This window comes from Anser cygnoides, chromosome 1 (genome assembly GCF_040182565.1).
Source record: "Anser cygnoides isolate HZ-2024a breed goose chromosome 1, Taihu_goose_T2T_genome, whole genome shotgun sequence".
NCBI classification, from domain to species: domain Eukaryota; kingdom Metazoa; phylum Chordata; class Aves; order Anseriformes; family Anatidae; genus Anser; species Anser cygnoides.
Window position 1 is genome coordinate 146,931,554 of NC_089873.1, and position 25,947 is coordinate 146,957,500.

Consider the following 25,947-nt stretch of genomic DNA (forward strand, 5'->3'; position numbering starts at 1 on the left):
CTCTTTTCTAAGAAAGAAAAAGCTTTCCTCTCAAATAACTAGGGATAGGACTAGAGGGAATGGCCTCAAGTTGCACTAGGGAGGTTCAGGTTGGAAGTGAGGAGACATTTCTTCTCAGAAAGAGCAGTCAGGCACTGGGACGGGTTGCCCAGGGAAGTGGTGGAGTCACCGTCCCTGGGGGTGTTCAAGGAGAGGTTGGACGTGGTGCTTAGGGACATGGTTTAGTGGGTGACATTGGTGGTAGGGGGATGGTTGGACCAGATGATCTTGGAGGTCTTTTCCAACCTTAATGATTCTGTGATTCTGTAGCACACATCCTCATGCCTATGTAAGCACACTCCCTGCCCTCTACAAGCACTTTTCCCACAAGCCACCACTGAATACTGACATCTCTCAAAGACCACAGAGAATTATTGCTTTTATCCTTCACTCCAGAGAGAGATTTTCAACGCTGCAATCTGGTGACATGTTTATCTCAATTAAATATCTGACCTATACACAAAATCTCCCTCTCCTCCCCCCGTGATCCATGGTACTTGTGCTATTTATATCTAAGTCACTTGAGAAGAAAAATAAAGGTGACACAGGCTCATCGGGGAATCTCTTTCTCACTTTCCATATTCTTTACACTACTGTTTCCAGATGCTGGGACACAGGGCGTTCATCTTGTTTCCTCAGCCATTTCAAGGTTTATTGACTGTTTAGGAGATGAAAGTTGCACAGCAGGCTCTTGGAGTTGAAAGTTATTTGTTTACCCTTTGATCAAAACCAAATACTTTTCTGCCAGATAAAATGTACAGTCAGGCAAAGTCTTTGAGTAGGTTTCCCTGCAGCAGCGCACATACCCAGCTTAGTTTGTGCTCTGTGGCCCTGTGTAACACGGAGGCCAGGCGAGGTATTTTTGCAGCTAAGGAAAAGACCACTGTCTTTCAGTCCCGGCTCAAACCTAATGAAGGCCTAAAATGGGATTTGTCTGCCCTATTTTTTTTTCTTCATCTAGAAGAGAAGTATTAAAGCCAGAACTTGTCACAACCAGCTTCCTACTTTGAAGTAATTTGCCACCCTTGTTTCCTTGCCATCTTTTGGGTCAACTCTCTCCAGTTATGTGCCATACAGAGGAGTATTTGGATAAAAGGCAGCTCTGGGGAGCAGCACCCTGGCAAGATTTTAGACATCATGAACCAAATTATCTGAGATTAGTGATTTGAGGGATTTGGATTTTCAGAACCTTTCTGACCCATTGAACAATTGTAATCAAATGTTTGGTTTCACGGACCTGATTAAAATGGTTATGTTTACTCTTTGTACGGCTAACATTTTCTACATTAATATTCAGTCAGTTTGTAGGTTGCCTAAATTCCTCCCAAAGATAGTATATTTATTCTTGTGTTTATGAAGTTAAAAATGCATGTGGTTAATCCCTTGTGTAATTGACACTTTCCTCGCAAAAGTAAACACATTATATGTAGTATCTGCCAGATATCCTGCAAAAGACAAAGATTTGTTTTTGGAATTGAGAAGTAGCTGTAACATCTTGCAGTAGTTCCTTGCCAGATGAGTAAGCTACAATATGTTTGATACTACTAAAATTCCATTTCAGCATGTGTTTAAGGCAGACCATTGCAGCTGAAGAAGCGATTCATCTCCAATTAATCCTGCTATCTCATGCCATCTTTTATTTTGGAAATGAGGCATATTGGGGGTGTTTGAATCTATACTGGCTGGTGGCATCTGAAGGAACTGTTGAGATGAATACCCCGCACCTTGAAGCAAGACGTGGCATGCTAACAGGGTAGTTTGTTTGTCTGTTTGCCAGGTACGACCGATCAGCCGCTAATCAAGTCAGGCTCTAGGGCCTAGCTGGCTTGGGTGCCCTCAGCAGCGGTGGGCTATTGGCTAGCAGCAGGCATGGCTATATACCCATCAACAGGGCAGCCAGCCTGCACATGCATGCAGGAGAAGGTGTGTCCCACACCGCATGCCCTCATCTCCCACCGAGCCTCCTAACCTCGTGTTTTCACCTACCTCTCCGCCTCCTTCCCACATCTCGCAGTGGGGCTCTCCCTCGCACCCTTGCCTCACCTCCTAGTACAGACCCAACCTCACCAGAATTGTGCTTACCCTGCCCTCACCCACTCCTGCTTTCTGGGGTAGAAGCACACATTTTGGGACCGGCTGGGGTCCTGCAGCCAGGCAGGGTGAGCTGAGCAGCCAGGCTGCACACACACGGGTCAGGGGAGTACCTCCATACGGGCTGTCACCGCTCACCAGGAGCTCTGCAGGGTGGTATTTATCCCTGGCTAAGGGGAGCTCCTCTGCTTTAGGAAAAGTAGTAGCTGTTAATAACCAATCCTCCTCCTTTGAAGTGGCTTGCAGGGTACCAACCACACATGGTTCAGCAGCATCTGAATTAGGTAATTGCTATTTGTATACATAAATAAATGCTCGGGGAGCTTTTTATCAACCACTGCTTTCAAATCCAGCAGGCAAAGTACTCCAATTCTTTTTCATGGTAAGGACTTTTAAAAGAACAGAACATGGAGGGGACTTTGTTTTTACATGCATCAGGTTTCTCTGGGGGACTGGCTGTTTTCGTCTTTTTTTATTATTATTTATTTTTCTCCTGGTCTGCTCCAGATTCTAAGCGAGCATCCAAGTCATTTGCTCATTCAGAGGGAGCCTCAGTTTTGCTTTTCACTTTCTCACTTTCTTTACGCTTTAAAGGAGAATGCAGTCTTCTTGGGGGGATTACGTCTGCTTTAGAGTGCTACTGCAGGGCTGTCCCCGCTCCCCACAGCCTGAGAGTGGCTATTGCACACACGAATGTGTACTGCCAACATGTTGCACACACTTGCATATATTTTTTTTTCAACCAGCAAACTACAGGCATTCCCCTTTTGTCAATGAAATATACAGTTATACCTCTTATCATTGCTGGCTATCACACTCCAACATTAACAGCTGTATCACTTTGAAACCAAAGGATGTAAAAAGGTGTGATGTACTTTTACAAGGATCTATAAAGCGTCCCATGTTTTCTTCATAGCTGAACTGAATAAAAAATTATAGAGATTTGTGTTGTCTTGCACCTACTTGGTTAAATAAAGATAACTACTGCATGGGACATCTTAACAGATGAAAACTGGAGTATAACAGAACAATAGCAGGTCCTAAAATCGAAGCTTCTGATCTCTCCCCAAATGTTCAGCATTTGCTTCCTTTGTTGGCAAGGCTATTTGGAAGCAGAAATTGTTCTACTGGAGACTGACATTGTTTGAACATCATAATCATCGCTAAAAAACTTCATATTGAGTTTCCAGATGATCTGAGTCAAAACCAGATGAAATGCACAGAAATTGTCGAGCACTTACATTCTTTGGTGTTAGGAGGCGCCAACAAGCACGAGTAGCAAACCATCCCGTATATGTTTCGAGGTCTGTTTTCCAGCATGTAGTAACTGAAACGAAGGGCAAGATGAGGCAAAACAGTGTAAATTAATATACTGCAACTGAGCATGGTTCAGCAGCAACCAATTACACTGAGATAAAATCATGTAAAAAAAATACACCAACTTTTATAAGCAATTTGATGCAAAGATTATTCTTTTTTTTTTTTTTTTTTTTTAACTGCCTGAATGGAGACAGTGTTTCTCTTCTTCCTTTTACCCCTAAAAGACAATTAATCAACCATCAAGCCTACATGACAAGGAGTAGTATCATTGCCTAAAACAACATGATTCTCCCTGTTGAGTTCAAGCTGCAGTTTACGGCATGCCCTGAAATAAGACCTTTCAAAATAAAAGAGCATTATTTTCTGAAACAGCAGTCTTTCAGGCAAGACCACCAGCTGGATATGGTTGGCTAATTCTCTTCACAAGCACTGTAAGAATAATCTTAGTAACAACAGAGCCAAATCTGAATAACAAATGCAGGAAAACACCACCCTTACAGGGGAAGCCAGATTAGGCTTCACAGTTTTTTTTCTCTAAGTTCATTGCTGTATCGTTTATAAGAAAGCCCTTGATCATAGAGTTACAGCATGAAGGAAAACTTTCCATAATTTGAACTTCTGGGCTGCCAATAAAGTTAGTCTTGAAATAAGGTAATTGGTTATGCAAGAATAGGATCCACAGACAATATAATGAGTAAATTACATCCAAATCATACACAGTTGATGTTACGGATATGCCTTTACAAATCACTTGCTAAATTTTAATGAAGAAATGAACAGTCCTAATCTATTCTATGTAGATGAGTACTCAACATAATAAACATTTTAAGCAACAATTAATCCATTCTCTGCTCTTACATACCTGTCTATGTATGTGCAGAATGTTTTTTTCTGGAAAATGTATACATTAGAAAATCACTGCTGAAACTGTCCATCAAAATCAGTTGCTCTCTAATGAATGGCCCAGCCTTCAAACAAACTATAAATGTCCAGGAAATGGACACTGAGATACAAGGTGGAAGGTGGTGCTTGGAGGTACCTCAGAGAGCATGCAAACTGAACATAGTTCCCCTTTTTTTTCTTACTGGTATTAAAAGATTCACCCTCACTCTTCCCTTTGGCTTCTGTGCCCCATGCCCCTTCTGACACTCTGCCCTTCTCTCAAGAGCAAAACTTCATCTTTTGTCTCTTGTGGGGGCCTGCAGAATACTAGGTTGCAAAGCAGTTAATAAAAAAGCAGTAAATGACTGCCAAACCACAATAAAAAAAAAAGAAAAAAAAAGAGAGAGAGAGAGAGAGAGTGGCAGGCCAAAGATACACATAAAACTATAAAGAAAAATACTGGACAGCTAGGATTCACAATGTAATAGCCGCAGTGGTTTAGGGAAGATAAACAGCCCTTCCAACAGACTGTTGGAATTACCAACATGTAATTAATTCACACTGGTGGAATATTTCTTCGTTTTCACCACAATGGAGAATGCTGGAGGATGGGTAAATAAGACTGAAGATGATGTTCATTGGCAAGCAACTGTTCACCCAGGTGAGTAGGAAGTTCTGCAGTTTCAGACATTGATGGTTCACCCCTATGAAGTACTGGCAACAGACTGATGTTTCTGGCTATTTTGCAATGCACCGAGTATTAAAAGCAATGTTGGAAGTATCTGATCTCTTTATATCACTAACTATAGAGAAGAAGTGGCCATTAAAAAAATCATGAATTTTCATGGTTCTACTCTTCCACTTATTATTTCTGTTTCCTTAGCACTCCCAGGCTTTGGATTTTGAAGGAAAAACACAAGAGCGGAGCCTAGACTGAAACGTGGATGTGCTTCCCAAAAGGTGGGACCTGGTGCTTAGGGACCTGGTTTAGTGGGCGACATTGGTGGTAGGGTGATAGTTGGACCAGATGACCTTGGAGGGCTTTTCCAACCTTAACGATTCTATGATTCCTTCTTAACACCATGATGGTTTATCCTGGGCTAATCTTGGTGGTACCATGTCACATTCAGGGACTTGGTCCCAGAAGCAGAATCTGGAGCCCCGGGTTTAGGTCTGCCTCCTGCAGGGACCAGGACACCTGGGACCAGGGGGGTCTGTGTTTTCAGCAGGTGACAGTCTGCAGAGAGGTAACAGGGAGGTGGTGAGCACAGAAGTGAAAGCATCTGCTGCCTTACCCAGAACTGCAGGGGGAGACTTTATCTTGTAAGAAACACACTGCTAAACCTTGTCATTCTGAAAACGGAGAAAAAAGCTTGTTTTAAAACACCTCCGAGAGGAGAATTGGACCTGGTGTAACCATGGACAAACACATTAAAAGGGGAAGAGTTGGCAGCTGAGGCATTTCTGACTACATTTTACAGAAATATTATCCCTTTGCATTCTGTCTTGTGAGAAGGCCAGTGCTTCGAGCTGAAAGTAGCTGCTGGGACAGCATTAGGGGAAGATATCATATATGTCTGCCCTGTTCTTACTCATCTGTAGGTATCCACTCATGGCTGCTGCTGGCCTAAAAAGACCTTTGCTTTGACCCGGTGTGGCTGCTCCTCGTGGGTTATGATCTCCAACATACTCCAAGAACACCTAACGGGTCATCCCATTGAGGGAGGGGACTCTGAGTTGTACCTAATTTCCCCATTATTGACCTATCCTATTCACCATGATGGAAGTGCTTCTGCATAGGAGCAGAGGGTAAAGCCTGCAGTGCCCCAGGCTATTAGGTCTAGGTACCTCCAGAGATCACTGGCGGACTAACTTTGATTTTGAAAACCACAGCTTTGGAGATAAGCCTTTAAATTCTTCCCAGGTCACAGTCTTGCAACATTCTTGTAAGCCTGACCAATAGTGTTATTCCTATTTTACATGAAAGGGAACCTGAACACAGAGAAACAATGGATGCTCTTGTACCAAAGGTCTCCTTCCTTAAAAGAGAACATCAGTAATACTGTAAAAAATATGAAGGAAAAATACCTAATTATCTGCTGTCAACTTTAAAGCAAATGATAGAAGAAGACATTTGCAGCCACTGGTAAAGGTCGCTAGTTCAGTGGTGCTTTGTCTAAAAACTTTTGGTCAGAACGTGCCATTCTCATCTTTTCTTCAGGCTGCTTTGCTGAGCTGGTGGGAAATACCAAAAAGACGAGATGCCCCCAGACAGAGACTGCAACACGCGGGCTGTTACCTGGGGAAGGTCTGCAACATGTTACTGAAGCACAGTCCTCTGAAAATGTAGACCTTAATTTTCCACTTCCACTCTCAGAGGTTCCTTGAGTTCCCTGGGCAAGGGAGTGCTGTCAGATGCCACTCATACAGGCACCTGGATGTCCCTGTGCCACTGGGGCAATAGCAAAGGGTCAGCATTGCCCACCAGCTCTCTTGCTCTGATGTAGGGCTTCTGTGTTCCCCCCCCACACACAGAGAAGAAACCTCTGGGCTCTCCAAGTTGCATCAAGACGGCTTCAGAGCTTGTTTCAGCCCAGATGTAATTTATCCCGAGACTTTAATCTCTTCAAGCTCAGAGTAAGTGCATGTTTCTCCTTAGCTGCTGGCCTTGCCAAAGCGACCCAGGAGCTGCACACAGCCAGCCTACGGCAGGCCAATTTCTGCTGCAGGTTACACCTGTGCAAACAGGATGTTTTCAGATTACTCCCCAAGCACCAGCTGTGCAAGCTGATTATTTTCAGCCAGCACCCCACTCCCACCTGGGTGACCTCATTAGTCCTGACAAAATTGCAAAACGGCGACTGTGGCCACTATTTAACTTTCTTGCTCTTTATGATGTATGAGGGGAAGTCAAGAGGGAGTTCTTTTCAAATCACATCATCAGTTTGCTTGGCTGGCAGTTAGACAAGTCCTCCTTTATATTTGTAAACTGTGAAAATTTCACACAGACTCGCTGATATAATAAACCTGGAGCCTTGCAGAGTCTCTTTAGCAGTTATAAGCAGAGTTTCCTGCGTTATAAGCTGTGTGGGCTATGCTGCGTCTGCAAATTGCACAAAAGCCAAATGTTGGGAGGAGGTGAATATCTAAACCAACAAGCCACAGTGGCAGAAATTGAAAATGTAGGTAAAGTGAGGTTGTGTTATAGAGTATTTGCTTACGCTACACACACACACAAATAAAAATTAAAATGAAAAAAAAATGAAAGCACATGCATGCTTGGATTTTCAGGCTTCCAAAGGTAACTTAGTGAAGAATATATTACTAATATATTCAGTGTAGCAACTGCTTTCTCATCATTACTATCAGAATTACACTGAGCTTAACAGGCATTAAAAAGATGGACAATAAAACAGCTTATATTTTAGCCCCTTCAACAAGCTCTGGAACTTGTTTTTACTCTGAATGAGAGCACACGCACTACATTAGCAGCCCCTTACACCCGTTTCTCTCTGTTGACTAAACACGAACCATCTCCTAACAGCTCTGTTAGCTAACACTGTCAGCTACTGACAAATTTGCCAGCTGGTCACATTTGGAGAAGAGAGATTATGTGTTCGTGGACACAGACTTCCAGTGCCAGCATGGACCTACAGGGAATCCAGGACATCTTCACGAAGCTTATTCATAGGATGCAGGACCTATGAATAAGCTATGAATGAGGACAATGGGGACTTCCAATGTTGTAGCTAGAGGCCAAGATGTACTTCTTAGAGCATCTACAACATCACTGCACACCTATACTACATGAACTACTTCCTTTCTGTTTCTATGAACAGGAGAAATTTCAGTTTTTCTAGTTTGTTCCCAACAGTTGTTTCTTCAGTCACTGAGATTTCAGTACTATTGATGAGGTCTTCTGATTTACTAAATTCACCAATACTTTTGAAATATTTACACTTACTGTTTTAGCAGGGACTAAAAGGTGTAAGTCACCAATATTGTACTACAACCAGCTAGGACATGAAGAGAAACTGTCAGAGATTTTGACATTAAAAAAAGTATTCTGCTGTGCCTTGGGTAAAGCAAAGGTCTGTAGTTGAATACTTACCCTGGGAGACAAGGTCCACACTCTGCATCGTTCTCCTGATCGCCTGGTGTCAGGACTGTGGCTCGAAAAAATCCCTCACAGTCTTTGTGCCGTCTGCATATCTGGTAACCTCCTCTGGAAAACTTCTCTGACGGGCACGGGATGCAGCCATAGTCCTCGTCTTTGGTGCCATATCCGCAGGTCTGCAACAACACAAAATCGTTGGAAAGCAGGCCTGTGTTGCACACTGGCTTCTAGGAAAAGGGAATGCAATACCTGGCACAGTATAGTACCAAGTCCCTTAACATCTGTCCTAAAAAGGCCAGGGAAGGACATAAGAAAAAACACACTCTGCCCTGGAGAGGAAAATGGGAGCTGGGATGTCATACTCCTTGACAGTGACCCCTCAGGGCTATTTAAATCATGTTGCAGCCTTAGAAGTGAATTTCAGCTGCTGCTCAGATAAAAAATGAACTGAAAATTGGAGAATTGAGAATAAAATTGCAGTGGAAACAGAGTTCCAGCAGGGATATCGGTGATCTTGTTTTCATGACAGGAGAGGCCACAAGGACCGTTAGAAAAAGCAAGGTTTGCATGAGGTTTGGTAACCCCTGAACTCACGTGTCCCAGATGAATGTTACGTTTAGATTAAATAAAACTAATACGAAGTGGTTATTATTCAAACATCCTTGTTCAGGACTACCAACTGTGTGAAATTCTTGCAATGGGATGTTTATCCCATTAAAACCAAACAGGATTTCAGTAATTTATTTTTTAATATGCAACAATTATCTGCTGTAAATCAAATGGTTACTTAGGAACTGTAATTTAAAATGTGGCAGAAGCTTCCAAGTTCCTCTAGTGCCAAAATATCTTAGCGGGAGAGAGAAATTAAATTCTCTGTGTGGGGGGCCAGCGAGCATGCCAGACTAACCTATTTATCACACAATGCTGGAATGGCACTGTCAGGTATTAAATAGCCGTTGAGATGAGAACGTACCGGCAGAGAATGGGTGTGAAGCTTTTACCTTACAACTTTTGACATACTACTTTTAACAGGCTGCTCCTGGCACGCAGCATATGGGTGTGTGGGTGCATGGTGCCTGCCCCCACAGCACACTCGTGCATGCGTGCGCTCCCATCCGAGGGATGCGTGGCCTAAAATTGCTCACGCATCCCTTTCTTTCCCTATTTTTTCTCATACCAATGCATTACCACCTTGTAACAAAGCATTTGTTTTTAGGCAGGGCATTTTCCATCCTAGAATTGCCTGCCGGCTCGCTAGGCATGGGAGAGACTCATGTTGTAGACTGAGTGCGGCCCCCTTGGCCACCTCTCACGTTGTGTTGGCAGCTCAAGACACGTGTCCCCCAGCCAGAGGAGGATGCTGAAGTTACCATGTACGGCTCTTCACCCGGCTCGCACTTGGGGCAGTCGTGGCACATGCCGGTGGTTTGGTTGTAGTATTCGTTCTCGCCGCAGTTGGAGTATTCAGCGCTGGCGGAGTACACCAGGGAAACCTGCACCACAGACACCAGAGCATCACTGCCACCGCCTCCCTCCAACACACCTTGTCCCCTCCCCTTGCCCAGCCATTACAGTGGGTCTGACCTTGTGCCATGAGGCATCCCCAAAGCTAACATTCAGGTGCTGAAGTAGTGCCGCTGCATGGGATGGAGGCGGTCATGGATTTCAGCAATTTGGTCCTGTTAAGAGTTTCTCAGAGCACCGACCTTTGTGCCTGTTGTCATGGCTGCTCCTCAAAATATTGAAGGCCGTGGTTCCTGACCTGTTATTTCTCCTTCTCTCTGGTGCAGTAAATGCCCGAGTTTACTCTCTCCCCGCTCCCAACTCTAATGAGCCTTCACAAATGTGACTGTAAGGGACAACTATAACAACCTGAGATAACGAGTTGCCTCGGGCCTCAACCGTGATACGGCTGAGTTTCATGTGACATCCAGGCTAATCAGCTCCTCCAGAGCCTGGTGGGCTGGAGCAGATGTCTTTTCCGCTTCTGCTCCATTTTGGGTCCTTCTCCTCCCTCCTCCTCCCTATTAACTTCTCCCACACACTGGGAAATACAGATTTAAACAGATGTTCCAGTCTAAGTGGCACTGAAGGAGATGCTTAAGTGTTTTATTGAATGGAAACTGATCCCTGCACCAGTGTCCGGTGCTCAGCTGTCTGTAGGTGTGTCTTGGTAATTCATAGATGTTTGCAAAGACTCGAGCAGAACCCAGTGATCTTTGCGCACTGGAAATGCCTACATGCATGTGGATACCTACCACCAGAAAAGGGAACACGTGAGTCCATTTACATTCACCCAGGTGAGCCATGTTCTCTTGATATTTTACCTGAAATGATAGAATTGGTGATTGTTTATGAACATCAGTAAATATTTGTGTGTGTTGCCAAAACAAGAACAGAAGGGCTCATCACCAGAACAAAGGTAAACGGGAGTGATGCCTGGAGCTATACGGAGGTCTAAACAAAGAGAGGGGAGATGTGCACGTGCACTCACACACACACACACACTGCTGCACATCTCCTGCCTCTCTGAGAAGGCTCACTGCATGAGGCAGCCTGGCCTTGCAATCTTCATACAAATTTGTCAGAGATGAGGCTACGAACCCTGGCATTTGCTGGCTTATGGAGAAGTCCTCCTATGGAGGTACCGAGAGCTACATCATGATCACTAAATAAAAGAGGGCTGGGGGTCAGTAGCCCAGCCCGGCTTGTGTCCTCACCCCACCACACCAGATTTGTCAAGAAAAGATCTAGATGAAGCATCCAAAAGCTGAGCCAGGGAGTGACCTGATAGCGAGTGGCACAGGCAGCCACCTTCCTCGCTGGCTCCCACAGACCTGCTGGGAAAGCCCAGAGCTGCCTTTGCTAACAAGCCTTGGCTTCTTTTCGTAGGCAAAGCTGTAGATTTAAGAGCTTTAACTCAAGGAGGAAGCTGAACTTTGTATTTTAAGTGCTATTACAATGGCTGGGGGGGAATAAAGGCTGTGATCTCTATTGTAAACACACGTGCTAATTTATTTCATTTTTTTTCAAATTCAGTTCTATGAATAACTTTGAATAAGAGCTAATGTTGCATATTCATGTACTGGATTTCTTTCTAAGGGATAAAAAGAGACAGGAAAAAGCAACACAAATTGTTTCTCTAGCATGATACAATATATTTAATGGTATTGTTACAGCACATAGTATGCCCTAGGGATCTTACAGCTTCAAATTGCAAATGTTTGAGATACATTTGCAACACTTTGGTCCTAGTAGATGTAAACTGCTTTTTAAATTTTCCACATCTCAAATACTGCAAGGTTTTTTGGCTCCCAGAAGAGTACAATTGCTGCTTTGTGCCACTTTCAAGCATACAATCTCCACTAGAGCAGCACTGTAGAATTTGAGATAGCCACTAACATTTACATTTTTAAACACTAAATGGATTAAGCAAAGATTATATCACGCCGGCATCAAGCTAGGAACTTGCTTTATATGTTCCTTCTAGCAACTGGGCTAGCTGAGACAGGTAACCGGGTGGGTGGGTGGGTGGACAAGCTGAATTATAAGTATATTCTTTTCTGCAGGAAATTGCACTTTGAAACCTAGAAACAAAAGAGAATCAGAGATAAATTGTCCTAAAGCTGGAGGTGAGAGATGGAAAATAGTCATGCAATTGCATAAACTGTCAAACATTTAAGTTGGACAAAGGCTTTGGCTATGACAGTATAGTTACTTGGAAAAGTTCCAGGAATATAATCTTCACACACATGTCTGTTAAACTGAATCCTAATTATAAGAGAGCTTGTTAGACTTCATAAATGAATATTATCAAGGCTGTTTCCACACTGGTATTGCAAAGTCATCACATTTATTATAAATTGGGTCTGGACACAGAATTTCAGTGGTGAAGTTTGAATCTGTAACTTTACAGTAAAAGCATGTCTTACAGTAAAAACATGCTTCAGTTGCTTTCAAGCCACCCAGATGTTTACTGTTTGAGGTACTTACATGCAATCATGGCCAGATTTGAAAAATGGAAACGAAGTATAAGCCTATTAATGTATAATACAATCTTCTCTATCCATTTGGTATTTATTTACATAAAATGTTGAAAGTGTCAAGTTATACATACATACATAAAATATTTTTCTATCTCAATATAAATATACATGTAGGGGTATGTTTTGTGTGTAAACATACATTTTTTCCCCCTGCATTCTGTCATTACACATGGCAATATGTCAAGCATATGGCAAATATTAACTGGAAAAAGCCAGTTCAAAGTGCTGAATGTGACCGGATTAGAACACTAGGGGAGATTTTTTTTCCCAGACTGGAAAACCAAAACGTTAAAATTAATTATTCTCCCTTCCTCCCTCCCTCCCCCCCGCTGCACCCATTCAAGTATGTTGCTATAGACTGACAATGTTATTTTCTGTTTGTGTGTTTTATCTGTTTCTTTTTTTTCCCTGTTTTTATTTTTGTTTTTGTTTCCTTTAGAGTTAAAAACCAAAATGTTTATTTTTGTAATGGAGGAGGGGGGAAAGTCTGATGCAGGAGGTTTCTGGCAGTAGGGCCATAGGCAGCCCCTCAGCTGGGATGATACCTGCTGGTATCTACCAAGACATGCTAGGCTGCTCTTGGGCTTGATGTCAATTTTCAAGCATTTTAATTTACACCCACACCATATCATCTACCACACATTAATCCCATGTGCACAACAAGGGATTTTCTAGTGCTAAGATCACTTTTGTGCCTAGCTGACATATGTAGAAACACGCAAAGCTTGGACAATCTGCCTGCATCTGCCAAGAAGCAGGAAAAACAACAACAACAACAACAAAAAAGCACAACCAACCAACCAAACAAAAAAACTCCAGTTATTATGGTCCCTAACCATTAAAAGTAATTAGCTCTGGGGAATTCTTGAACAAATTTACAGAAGGTGCCCCTTCCCTTCCTATTCCCAGGTACACAGTGCTGCTGGGGGCCTCCAGGAGTAAAATGAGGAGCCCCGGGCCCTGGGAAGAGGTAGAGGGAAACACTGCTTTACACAAATTTGGCATCCATGCATCCACTCGGGACATGTCTGCTGTCTCACACCGACTGCCATGATGCTGGCATTGGATGCTGCCTCAGTAGTCCCAAAGGGCAGAAATCGAGCTCCAGATTTGAAGCAATCCAGGGGCTGTCCCCTGCGGACACAGGGCATACTAAGCAACTTCTTAATTCAGGAGATGAGGAGCAGATCATGCATCTGTGTAGAGCTTTGCTGCTCCAGTAAAACCCTTTATTTATGAATGTTTGGCAAGCAAAGCTGAAGTCTTGGTCTACTGCTGATCTTTTTGATTACTGGTACTAAAGCATGTGTAGGAAATCCAGATTTAAATGTGTACTGGTGCACAGAAACAATTTAGTAAATCCTTCTTTGCACCTCCACCATACAGGATTTTTGGGAAAGCCTCGCTTTGTGCTGGTTTTGTCCTACAGATTCAGTCCTTCTTCATGTGCACGTAAATATCTGCTGCAGAATATGTCAGCTGATTGGCGTTGAGCTTATGGCACTGAATATTTGACCAGAGTGGAGTAATGTCAGTCTGCATGTTTCAACTAAAACAAATGACCCTGTCCCATAGGATGGTGGGCAGTGGTCAGCAGGAAGAAGCTGGAAGTATATTTTTGGAGGGACCACGTAATGGCCCCCATGCAGTATGGGATTTCCAGCTGCTCATCTGCAAAGCCCTCCGCACATCCTGACTCAATGCTTCAGCTGAGGACAAGTGGGTGTCAGGAGAGGAGGTGTAAAACAAAGCTTGGGTCTTTGTGGATCAGGTGTGCGACACACAGCAAGTCTCAGCATGACTAGAGGGGGTTGCTAATTACAGCCATATTTGCCTTTCAGGGCATATTCATTAATAACTTAGGAATACACACAGAAGTTGACAGGAAAAGGAAGACTATTTTCCCGGTGGCAACCACAGCAAGAAGTGCTAGAGACTCGCTGTCTCAGCTTCTCTCCAGGAGACTGCGAGGCACAGGTTTGGCCCGGGGCAATAGGAAAAGAGACGCCTGAGACCCTGTTACTCAAATATTTCTCTTCCCAGATGAAAGGTCCTTCTGTGCAGTCTTTGCGGCATGTTACCATGGCCTGGCAGGTACACACAAATAAATAAATAAATAAATATATACATCCCCAGGCAGAAAATGCTTCGTTCGTGCTGTCTGAAGGATAAAGAGCAGCATTTGCTGTAGTCAGCTTTTGAATTTAATTTACTTAGATAATTAAGTAGTGCTGCCACTAGGTTTACAGTATCCATGAGTAAATGGAGTAAATATACAGAATACACAAACACTGAGGTTACCGTAGTTGGTGGTCTAAGCTAAAACTCATAACTTCTGATAGACAGCCTTAACTGTTATTTTAGTTCTGAGTCTTCATTGTTAACACAGTGTAAAAGCTCATTTCCTATCATAGATATTTTTTGTCTTTTAAAAAAAGTCTGTAAAAAAATGAGAAGGAACACAAGGATCAAAGATATCTGTGCTTCTTAATGTTGCAGAGAGGATTTTTTTTAGTGTCTCTGCATTTCTTTAGTTTCATCACTGATGCAGGTACACTTCAAGGATGCAAATCTTGACTTCGTGAGAGGAAAGGCACAACAGCTGTCTCTGAGAGCTTTGCTATTTTGATATTTCTGTACACACACAGACATATCTGTCTGGGAAGCAGAACGCTAGACAAAAGGACTTGTATAAATAAATGTGGGTAGACCATACGAACTTCACAGGTGCCACCAACAAATCCAGTGCCTACCCTGAGTTCCCAACGTTTATGAGAGGAACCTCGTGAACTGCCTTTTTCACAGATTATCACAGTTTCTCACACGCACTTGGTAGATAATCTTTGTATGCTCCCGATGCTGCTAAATCCTTCTTAACTAAGATAAGCATATAATCCTCACTGCAGGGCCTCATAAGTTTCAGAGTTCAGCAGCAGAGTTTAGTTTGGCTCCAGCCTCGCGAAAAAAGATGCGGTTTGAATTTTCTTTTCAAGAGGAGAGAGGCATCTCTGAGCCCGTCATTGAATGACAATGATGGCAGCACAAGCCTGGCAGGAGAATAAACTTAGACAACTATAAGCAAATGAAAACATGGAGATTATGAAGAAAACTATTGTGTAGTCTTGGTTACAGTTTGTATTGTTGTGAGCACCAGAATATTGCACAGAACAATATAGCATTTGCAGGACAAGATGAACTACACAGTTTCTCATATCTGCTTTATATCACTTCGACCTTGCAAATACATGTTAAAAACAACCCCAGAGAAAGATGTAAAAAGCGTTACAATGCTACAACTCTATTCTTCCTTTTACCTGAAACATCAAAAAGGAAGCTACAAGAGCTCAAGCTACACATACCTCTTTAATTGCCTCTGCGATCTGGCACCTCCACCAGAAAAATAATTCATTGCTCAGGTGTAGGAATGAGATTTTTTTTCCAGTGGTAGTTGCGTTGACTAGAGGAGACATAGAAGATTGCTTGATTTGTTAATGGGGGCACCACATGCTGAAGACGTGGGGGCAATGAAGACTAATAAAGAGCTGTGTGTTTCCTCACAGACTGGCTTATCTGGAAACTACATCTGGAAGTCTGTATCGAAAGCTGTTTTCTCATCTTACACAAAGACACATGTTGGTTCTCGTGTAGACAGGCCATCAGCTTTCTGAAAAATGTTTTCAGGAAAAAAAAAAGAAAGAAATGATGTGATGCAGGAAGAAAAGCAAAAGAGAGAGGGAAAGAAAGGCCCTTTTAAGCTTGCTTTGTGCATCCAGCTCACCTGCCTGTGGAAATGAGGGCAGAAATTAGGTGCGAGTACCCACAGTTCACTTTAGTGGTGTTCCTGCTTGGAAGGAGGGTATTTTGTGGGGACGTGATGGAGCAATAAGAAGGCCCTCATGACCTCTGGATGTTTGGGTTGCTGCCATGGCTTTCCTGTCAGTGTTATTTTATGCAAGCAAATGCTCATGAGGGCAAAAAATGTGAGCAGGGGCCTGTACCTTCCTCAAGTCAAAAGGCTGCTCTGACCCCTAGGCTAAGTAACGTGATCTCTTTTGTTTTCTATAATTAAAAAAAAAACAAACAATAATAATCTGGGATTTGTTCTAACACACAACTAAAAAAAATAAAATCAGAAACCTCACGTCTGTAATGAGGAAAAAAAATCTTGAGTTTTTTTGGCCAGCCCCCATGAGGATTTTCCTCAGTGGGAGAGGCTCACTTTCAACCCCTCTGAAAGCAAAATTTTTTGAAGATGATTTACATGAAGACATCCCTTTTATTTTGAGCCCCTCCTGCTGGGAAGTGCTATAACATATTCCTCCTGGCTTGCTCACTTCTTGTCAGAGGGCCTGGGCTGCTCTTGTAGGAAAGGCCAGCAGCGGGCAGGTGGGAGAGGCTGTGCCATGCACTCCTGGGGGGTTCTGGAGTTTTCCATGGAGAGGGATGCAGGCCAGATCTGACACCACCGGGACAGACTGTAGATGAGCACATATGCTTTGGGATTGAACAACTCCAGTGCAAGAAGTAATGAGGAACTGCGTTTGTACGCTATCTGCTGGGTAATCCCAGGGCCGCGTCAGCACTGTGCTTCTCACAGGGCCTGACGCCTCACCGCCTGCCCCTGCCTGAGGGACAGGACTCTCGCTTTTGGCATCGTGCTTTCAGGGGTGAGCTGAAATTGCTGGGATGAAAACAACTCACTTTAGATTCAGAAGCTCTCCCTAATTCCTAAGACATGTATTACTTCCCCTTTGGAGCAAAAAATTAAAAGCCTATTAGGAAAATACAAACCACTGATGCAGTGATGACGTTTTCCTAACATCTTTTCCTTTTTACAGGGCTTTATGCTTTCTAGATGACAGATAGCATAATGAGAACAGCCTGAGCCTTGGCTTTCATTACAAAGATCGATAAGGATTTGAGCTCACACTTTGCTTCCGTTCCTCAGGGTCCCATCCTGTGAGCTGCTGAGCACCTCAGAACATGATGATATTTGGGAAGCAGGGGATTTTTAGCACCCTGCAGAGACTGACATCCTTTCTATACTATAATTGTTGATAGACAGGACAGAAGAGAAGACATTTAGAAATACTTTACTGGAAGAAATTGAGCTGAAGTCCTACGGTGACCATCAACAGAAGTTACAGAAATTGTAAATAGAATAGAAACCCTATGGTGGCCATCAATAAATAATGTCTGTTCTTAGCTCTGCAGCACATTTGCATTCTTAGCTAAAAAACAGAATATTTGTTAGAATGGTCAAAACAGAGTTCTGTTTTTATTTTCCATGGTTTACATGAAAACATACGAATTGCTGCATCTCAGGCGGACAATGAGTAGCAGTGGTGGGCTTTTCGTAGGGTGAGCCTCTCAGGAGCAGGTCACCACATGAAGAAGAATGTCACTGGGATGGTCCCAGCCATGAAATTCAAGTACAAGTGCATTAAGCAACACTGGAGCCAATTCACTGTGTTCGGCAAACATAACAAACTCAGTATTAGGTGGTGGTCTTTTATACTTTGGTACTTGATTTCTGAGTCCCAGAAAAGCCTCTTGTTTGTCAACAGGCCTCTGTCTTGCAGACAAAGGGATACATACTCTGCCAACAAACATTATTTTTTGTATTATTCTACTTTTTACATAACCATGTTTGAAGGGAATTTATTGCTTTTGCAAACCAAAGGCTGGCTGCATTTAAATTCAGAGCTATATCCCAAGCTGCCCAAGCCACCATTGTCACTGGGGAGAGCAGGGAGAGCGGTGGGGGAGCCCTCGGCCAGGAAAATTGGCCACACAGGCAGCTGGGGCCACAAGGTGCCCGAGGGCGAGGTGGCAGGGGGTTACTGCCCTGGGATGAGCTGGTGGAGCAACCCCCATGAACCTCCTCCATCCACACAGCTCATGGGTGTGGGTCCCACCTGTGGGGACAGCGAGGGGATGGGGCCTAAAGGCCAAAACGCAAGATGAGGCCCAGTGCAAGACGAGGAGGGGTAACATGCTGGAGCAGCCAAATCGTTGGCTGTGTTTGGGGGTAGTTATGAGCTACAACCTGCTGAGGCATACAGGAGGAGCGAGCACGGCCGTGTCTAACAGCAGCCCAAGTCACAGCCCCACTCTACACACATGGCTACATAAACTGCATGTTTACAGGCATGCACGTGTACGCAAATGCTTCTATTTATACCCACATGCCCCTGAAGGTGCTGGCTGCCCCTCAAATCTCTGCTTCAGGCTGGAACCCTCAAATCTCAAGATGTCCTGGTGAAGGCAAATCCCTCTGCTTCACAGAAGCACAGTTAGAAAGTGAAGAAGAATTGGCTTTCTCTTCTGCGATACTTTCTCTTTCGAGTTGATAATCATAAAATCTCTTCAGAATTTCTCTGAGGCCTTTTTTTTTTTCTAATGAAGGTGTTTACATTCCTAATTAAGGAGCACATTAAGCCTAGTGGTACCTTATCTGATAAACCTGTTACTAGGCTATGTCAAGCTGAACCTTCCAAGGGAGCAAGCTGGTTTTATAAACCGGTTATCCTCTGGGCTGGAAATGCGCATCCAAGAGCTTGCAATTAACTTGGGTTAATTACAAAATACCAGAAATGTAATAACATATTTAAAAATATATCACAGGTGCTAATGACCTCTTTTTTTTTTTTTTTTTCTCTGCCCCCACCCCACCTCCCTGTTCTTCCCCCCCTCTGCAGGAGCTGACAGGCTGTCACTGCCCTCCCAGTTAGCAACCCCCCAACTCCACAGGTGCTAACCATCATTCTCTCTCATGTGGTGGAATTGATTAGCATAATAAGATTGATCTGAGAGTGATTGCTTCTAACTTGCAGCTATCGTGGCTTATACTGCTGGTTTTTGGACCTGCTGAAGGAGCTAGGCCTGAGAGCTGTTTACTTAGTCTAGATATATCAAGTGGTCTAACAAAAGGGATCACTTTCTTTGCAAACCTATTCCCCCCACCCCACTGCCCCCATCCCACGCAAATCCTGAGAACTTTGTGACAACACCAGCAGCAGTGCTATGCAAAATACAAGCTTATTTGAGTTTTGTCTGTTTCAGCAGGAAAATTGCCTTATGGCTTGGAATACTAGCAAATTTTTATTGCAGTTTTCAGCTTCTTATACCCTTATATATTTTGGAGAGTAGGCAGGATCCTTCGGTTCAGTAATTCCTCTCCTGACGTGACCCATCCATAGCTTTCTGCTTGCTTGTTTTTTACCTAGTGGACCTGCTCCATGTTCTTTATGTGTAACAGTGTCAAATGCTTTATTGAAGTCCAGACTGCCCATGGCACCTGCCTCCATATAGAAATTAAAGCCACCATGTCAAGGACTACTTAGGAGACTGCTTTTACCTACTAGGTTATATTGTATTGCACATCTAAAGGATCTTTATTTTTTTTATGATTTTACAGAAGACATAGGTGTATTTCTTAAAAGAAAAAAAGAAAAGAAAAGAAAAGAAAAGAAAAGAAAAGAAAAGAAAAGAAAAGAAAAGAAAAGAAAAGAAAAGAAAAGAAAAGAAAAGAAAAGAAAAGAAAAGAAAAGAAAAGAAAAGAAAAGAAAAGAAAAGAAAAGAAAAGAAAAGAAAAGAAAAGAAAAGAAAAGAAAAGAAAAGAAAAAACAACAAAATACCAACCACTAATAAAACAACTGGAGCTACTGACCCCCAGCACAGATGGGGAGAGAATACCTTCAGAATTAGGGTCTCACCATCCAAAACTTTTATAAAAACAACCTCTCTCTGCAAGCCCCACGGCAGACCGCTGAAACCATGCTAGGCAATGAGCAAGGCAGAGCACGGGAGGATGAATGACCGTGTGTCCCACCAGCCCACATCTGCACTGGCTGGAAGAGATGTCCAGCTGGAGAAGAAGAGCTGAAAAGGGAAAATGTGTGCTGGTAGAGACTGAGTTGGAAGATTTGTGGTGCTACAACTCCACTATGCTGAGAGCAGAAAAAGAGTGTTTTATCATCCACATGCACATTTATTTCCTCATCTCATTCCAGTGATATGAGCACAAGAAAACATGAAGATGTGGTTTTAAAAGCATTGCATTGTCCTGATGTAGAGGCAGTGTGATGGAAACATGGCAAAGCATTATGTAGAAAATGAAGAGGGTAATACCCAAAGAAAACTGAAGCAATGGTGAACATCATGGTCTTGTGGTCTTGAGTTCTACAACGTCAACTTTTAGTTGTGCCCATTGTTAAAATTTATATTCATCTGAAGCTACTCTTTGATAAAAGAGTCTTCAGGCAAGCTAAGATTGTGAATGTAACTTTGAACCAATTGTAGATTTTACAATATGTAGGAAAAATGAAATGAGGACAAGAAGGGGACCTCTGGGAAGCAATGACTGTCCTAAAATGTCTGGAAGAAAAAGAGCCAGTGAGAGAAGGAAAAAAAAAAAAGAAAGAAAGAAAAAAGTGGTTTAAAGTTATTCCCAGAAATATTGAATATGCTCAAATAAACATAATCATTTCTGGTGCAAACCAGAAGGTGCCACATTTTCCTACCAGATGATGAGGGATGTTGTAGTGAATAAATACAGCTCCTTCCAGCTGCCTTAATAGTTACATGTAACATCTGGTCGGTTTTGAAACATTTTGGATTTGGCTATTCTTTAAAAATGAGAACTTCCTATAGTTACCCTCAGAAGCTCTGAAATGTGAAGTGTCATCCACAAGCAGCTGACGACCTTCTGCTCCCTCTGACTGCAGTACTTGCAGAGAAAGGAGGTGCTCTGGGACAGCATTGTTTTGCACTGCACAATTAAAGCCAGATGCAAACTATCCTCTCCACAAAACACTCTTGAACAGATTTAACACTGTCCCTCCAGTGGTTAATTTAATGTTGTGACTTCATATTTGCCATATGAGTGTTTTCTTTAAACATGCTGCAAGTGAAGGTTTGCAGAACTCAACCTCCTAAACCAGATCCCGACTCCACTGGAGGGCAGCACATTAGCACTTATATTAACGCCGCGCTCACTGCTTGCTTCCGAGAAGGCAGATTTTTGTAAAGAAATATTCAGCTATCATGTGAGGTTCTGCTTAACGGAACAAATACACACCGACAGATATATACAGTGAATATCTCTTCTTAGAGGCTCTGTTAGATCACTGAATTGTTAGCTAAATGATCAACGCTAACCTGAGAATGAAACCAAGCCTGAAAGTATAGAGGTAGTTTAAAGATAAACTATTTATTGGCACCAAGATCAACAGATTCTAAATTAGCTACAAAGCTGCAGGGAATAATGACATGTGAAGTCAGATTTTTCTTTTATTTTTTTTCTTTTCTTCTTCATTTTTTTTAAAAATTCTTAGCCCCTCAGGAGATTTGGGATGGTTTGATGTTCCTCTGGAGACTTGTCAAAATTCTGTAGAAACTTAATAGCCTGCCAACATGGGTGGTTGCTGCTGGAAGGCATTTCAACATGGCAAGGGTCCTGTCTGTGCACTGCAGACCTGCAGCACTCACAGGCTGCTTGGAATGACATGAAAACAGGAGCTGTGCAGTGTCAGGACCCCGCACACAGCTTCGCGGGGGTAACGTGCGTGTATCCCCGCTCTCCTGGGGCAGCCAAGGTGTGGGAGGAATCCATTTGGCCTCGAATCATTCTGAGCACCGCCTCAGTGTTAAATCCCACATGGTGCTACCACACCCATATACCTGGGCTTGGGTGGGACAGGGCTCTTACCTCCTGAATAGAGCAGAAATGAAGGCCGGAGGGTGAGATGAAGCTGTGTGGAAGCAGGAATCAGGGCAAAAGTTGAGGCCCAAGGCTGGAGGAGGCATGAAGGGCAGGCATCCAGGCTGGGAGGCTTAGGCCAGAGCAGGACACCAAGGCCGGGGACAGGAGAGGAGAAAATGGAAGGCTGCAGAGCCAAGCACAGGCTGTGGTTGCCCGTTGGTAGAGTCCCACCTGCTGGCCACCCCACAGCCTGCTGTGGAGATCGCTGCCTGGTAGAACTTGGTTTATGTGACCCCACAGAATGGCACAGGGCCTGTGGGGTTGGAGGCAACCTCAGTCTCCTGTGAGCGAACCACGCAGGTCGCCAAGGCTTCAGGAAGCAGAACTGGAGCCATCCTGTGCAGAGAGGCAGGATGGAGAAAAGGATGAGTCTTAAACCATCCTTGTGATGATGTTCAAGTTCCTACTTGAAGGCACGGGAGAAGATTGCTTCATGCAGTGATGTCTGCCCTGTGGCAGCACACAAAGAGCTGCTCACGCTTCCCCCGGCAAAGCTCTGCGGCACTGTGCCAACCTCCTTGGGACGGTGACAAGAATTAAAGCGAAGAATTTACTTGAATTTACCTGGTTGCATGCCATCTCGAAGGGAGAAATACAGATACTCTGTCCTGAAGCGAGAAGCTGTGTAGCTGAGGGATACCAGCACACAGAGCAGGCACCGTAGGTGAAACACAGAAATTGCAGCAGAGCAGAGGAGGGCCTTGGGCACGTTTCATGGCAGTGTGCCTTTCTGAGCAAAGCCCTGAGCTGTACTCAGGGAGAACTGTTTGGCTGAGAGGGGCCTGCTCTGGCATATTGACTGGGGCTGCCCATGGACCTCGCTGCGACCTTCAGAGCATCTTTGCAGTGGCATGGTTGTACCTTCTGAGAGGAGACGGGTGCTTTTGGTTACTTGTTTCAGGCTGTAGAGAAATGTAAAGTACATATCAGACACCTTTGCTGGGACTGTAGCCCTGCCTGATGGCCTGAGCTACTTCTTGTCCCTGCCTGGGTACACTCAAACAGGTTTTGGAAAAGAGCTGAGCAGGAATAGCAGAGCTATTTAGGAACCCACTAAGCTCGGAAGAGGCAGAACTTGCTGGAAGGTTGTGCTGACTCATCAGTCCTTGGATTGTGGAGCTTGTAGAAGAGGAGGGTCTCATTGTGCTTTGTGGGTTTTTGTTTTGTTTTGGTTTGTTTTTTTCATGGCTGGACATGCAATGGATGGCTTTCTCTGAGAGCCTTGCGGCCAAGAACAGAGATTTACCTCACCACGGGTTGGACGAGCATGTCTGGGCTTTATAAGGAAGAGACTTACGAAGCAAGAGGAGGAAGCTGAGATGACCCTCAAAGAAATGGCCTAAATAGGTGCCACATAACAGATAAACTCTGTGGCCATGGCAGGCTCTGGGCAGAGGAGACAGGCTGCTGGGAAGCAGTGCAGCAGGTCACAGAGAGGAGAAACAGTGCCTGGTTGGAGGTACGTCACTCCACTCCCCTTGCAGGCAGAAGAGAAGTGCAAGGCAGAAAACAGAGCTGGCTAAAACTAAGATAACTCTAAGAAGATTAAAAATATTTTCTTGTAATTAATGGATAATTCATGGCTATCGGGATTATAAGAAAGAAGAAGAATAGCTTACAGCTGTAAATTCAAGTATTTACTATTTTGGCATTTAAGAACTTACCATAATTGCAGCAATGAGAGGCTGAATGCTCTCCTTGGATTAAACTTGCCTGGATTCAGATGATACTGCAAACACTCCTTCAGTTCATATGGACCTTTATTGGAAAACTTGGATCATAGACGCTTACTGTTTTGGATGTTGCATCCACATCTTATGCCTTCATACATTTTATTACTAAACATGGAAAAAGCATAATTCTCACTATATTTCATTTCTATCACATCTGACAGCTGCCTAGTTTGTGTTTATGTGCATGGTATTTGTGGCCAAGTATTTTAACATGGAAATTCCTTTTCAAAGCCAGCATGGATACTTTTCCTCTGCTTCATCCCCTTATTTTTGAAGGAGTGACTGTGATGGTGAGGTAACATGATGATGATGAGTTATGTTAAAATAGCCTAGTTAAAATGATGTCCTTTCATCTTCTCGACAGTAATTTCTTTAAAGCTCTATGTACCTCTAAGACACACCTAGTATCAAAAGCACTGCAGTATAAAGCCATTAGATTTTACAAAGAATTAAACTGATGATTCTATATATCAGTACAGTAAAATGCATCCTGTCAGAAAACAAACAAGCTAACGAAATGGTGATTCTGAGATCTGTGCTTATTACAGACTTGACAGTTATCAAATAATCCAAACATGAAAAGAAAAAAAAAAAAAAAGGACCAGATGGGACCTCAAAAAAGTTATCTAATCTACCCTTCTGTTTCATGCTAAAACAAAATCATTCTCTGCCACACCAACAAAGGTGTATCTAACCAGGTCTCAGGAACCTCCAGTGATAGAGATTCCAGTTTGCCCTCAGCCATTTATTCCACTAGTTTCCCATTCTTGGTCTGAGGCAGCTTCTCTTCATCTCTAATCCACATCTCTCTTCCTTCACTTGAAGCTGCTGCTGTTCGTCTTATCCACTACAAAGAACACATTATTTCCTTCTGCTCTGCAGTAGTCCCCGAGGTATTTGAGTCTGGTATCACATATCAGGTTGGTCACATTTTATGGAAAACAGTCCTAAGACTGGATAATCTTGCATCATTAAGCCAAGATTTCTAGAGTACTGGTTGTTATTGCTTCTACCTAGATTTTATCCATCTTGTCCCCATTTTTCTTGAGATGAATGTCTAAAACCGAACACAGTGTTTAATGAAGGCCTTGGCCATCCTGGATGAAGCATTTCACAGGAGGGTTTATAAGGTCTTATTTACACATCCCAGGACAAGGTTGTAATGAGAATAAAGAGCCTGCAGTAAGGTAGGGATCTAGAAACTGGAAATTCTCATCTGTTAAGCTACTGGATATTTGAGGCTGGTGAGCTCTTTGACTTGTTCTTCTCCCTCCTTCCCTAAAATTGTGGTAGCATTTCTACCAAGATGTGAGAAAATAACTTGCATTTATTTGTAAGAAATACATCAGTTTTGCAGTGCTGCTATTTATGCACCAGCAAATACATTCCTTCTGTGCCTAACAACTGCTCTGGGTTTTTTATCTTCTGGAGTAAACTCTACCAAATTTGTTGTTTGCCAATGATGCCATAGCAACATGTTCTCATTCTCCGCGTGCTCCTTGCTTTGCCAGGTTGGTGAAGGGGATGTTGAGACTGACATGGTAAGAGTGTTTTCATCTGGAGAACAAAAGCAATCTGCACCCTTAGGAAGCTGTCATCGTACCTCCTGCAGACTGCTGAGCCATGCCAGCTCAAAGCTTTTCACTGTGGTGCTGGATGAAAGCAGTGACTCCAACATCATGAGCTGCTATTTTGAGTTGGATGCTCAAGTTACTAAAAAAGATATTTTTCTGGCAGAACATCTTTGCAATATTTCCACTACAAAAAACCTGCTTTCATCCTCAAATTCTAATGTCTCGTTTTGAGGACTGAATGTATTACGGGCAAACACACTTGCCTGGCCAAGAGAGAATCCAGTTGTGAGGGCTGGCAAAAACAGTTCTGCTTTAAACAGAGCAAAGAAACCACTCTCCTTTATCCATTGGCCTCTCTAAGTACTGTGCATGCCACCTG

At 43.3% G+C, this 25,947-nt stretch overlaps 1 protein-coding gene across 2 annotated transcripts in view; it reads right to left on the bottom strand.

Moving 5' to 3' along the window:
- LOC136786312 (tumor necrosis factor receptor superfamily member EDAR-like) overlaps positions 1 to 25,947 on the bottom strand; it is a 61,531-nt gene that overhangs the window by 15,005 nt on the left and 20,579 nt on the right. For both annotated transcript variants that reach the window (XM_066990489.1, XM_066990488.1), the window contains exons 2-5: positions 10,708 to 10,776; positions 9,820 to 9,942; positions 8,444 to 8,625; positions 3,372 to 3,457 (exon numbers count right to left, since the gene is read on the bottom strand). In XM_066990489.1, the coding sequence (XP_066846590.1) occupies positions 3,372 to 3,457; positions 8,444 to 8,625; positions 9,820 to 9,942; positions 10,708 to 10,776 (460 nt within the window). The remainder of the gene's footprint in view (positions 1 to 3,371; positions 3,458 to 8,443; positions 8,626 to 9,819; positions 9,943 to 10,707; positions 10,777 to 25,947) is intronic.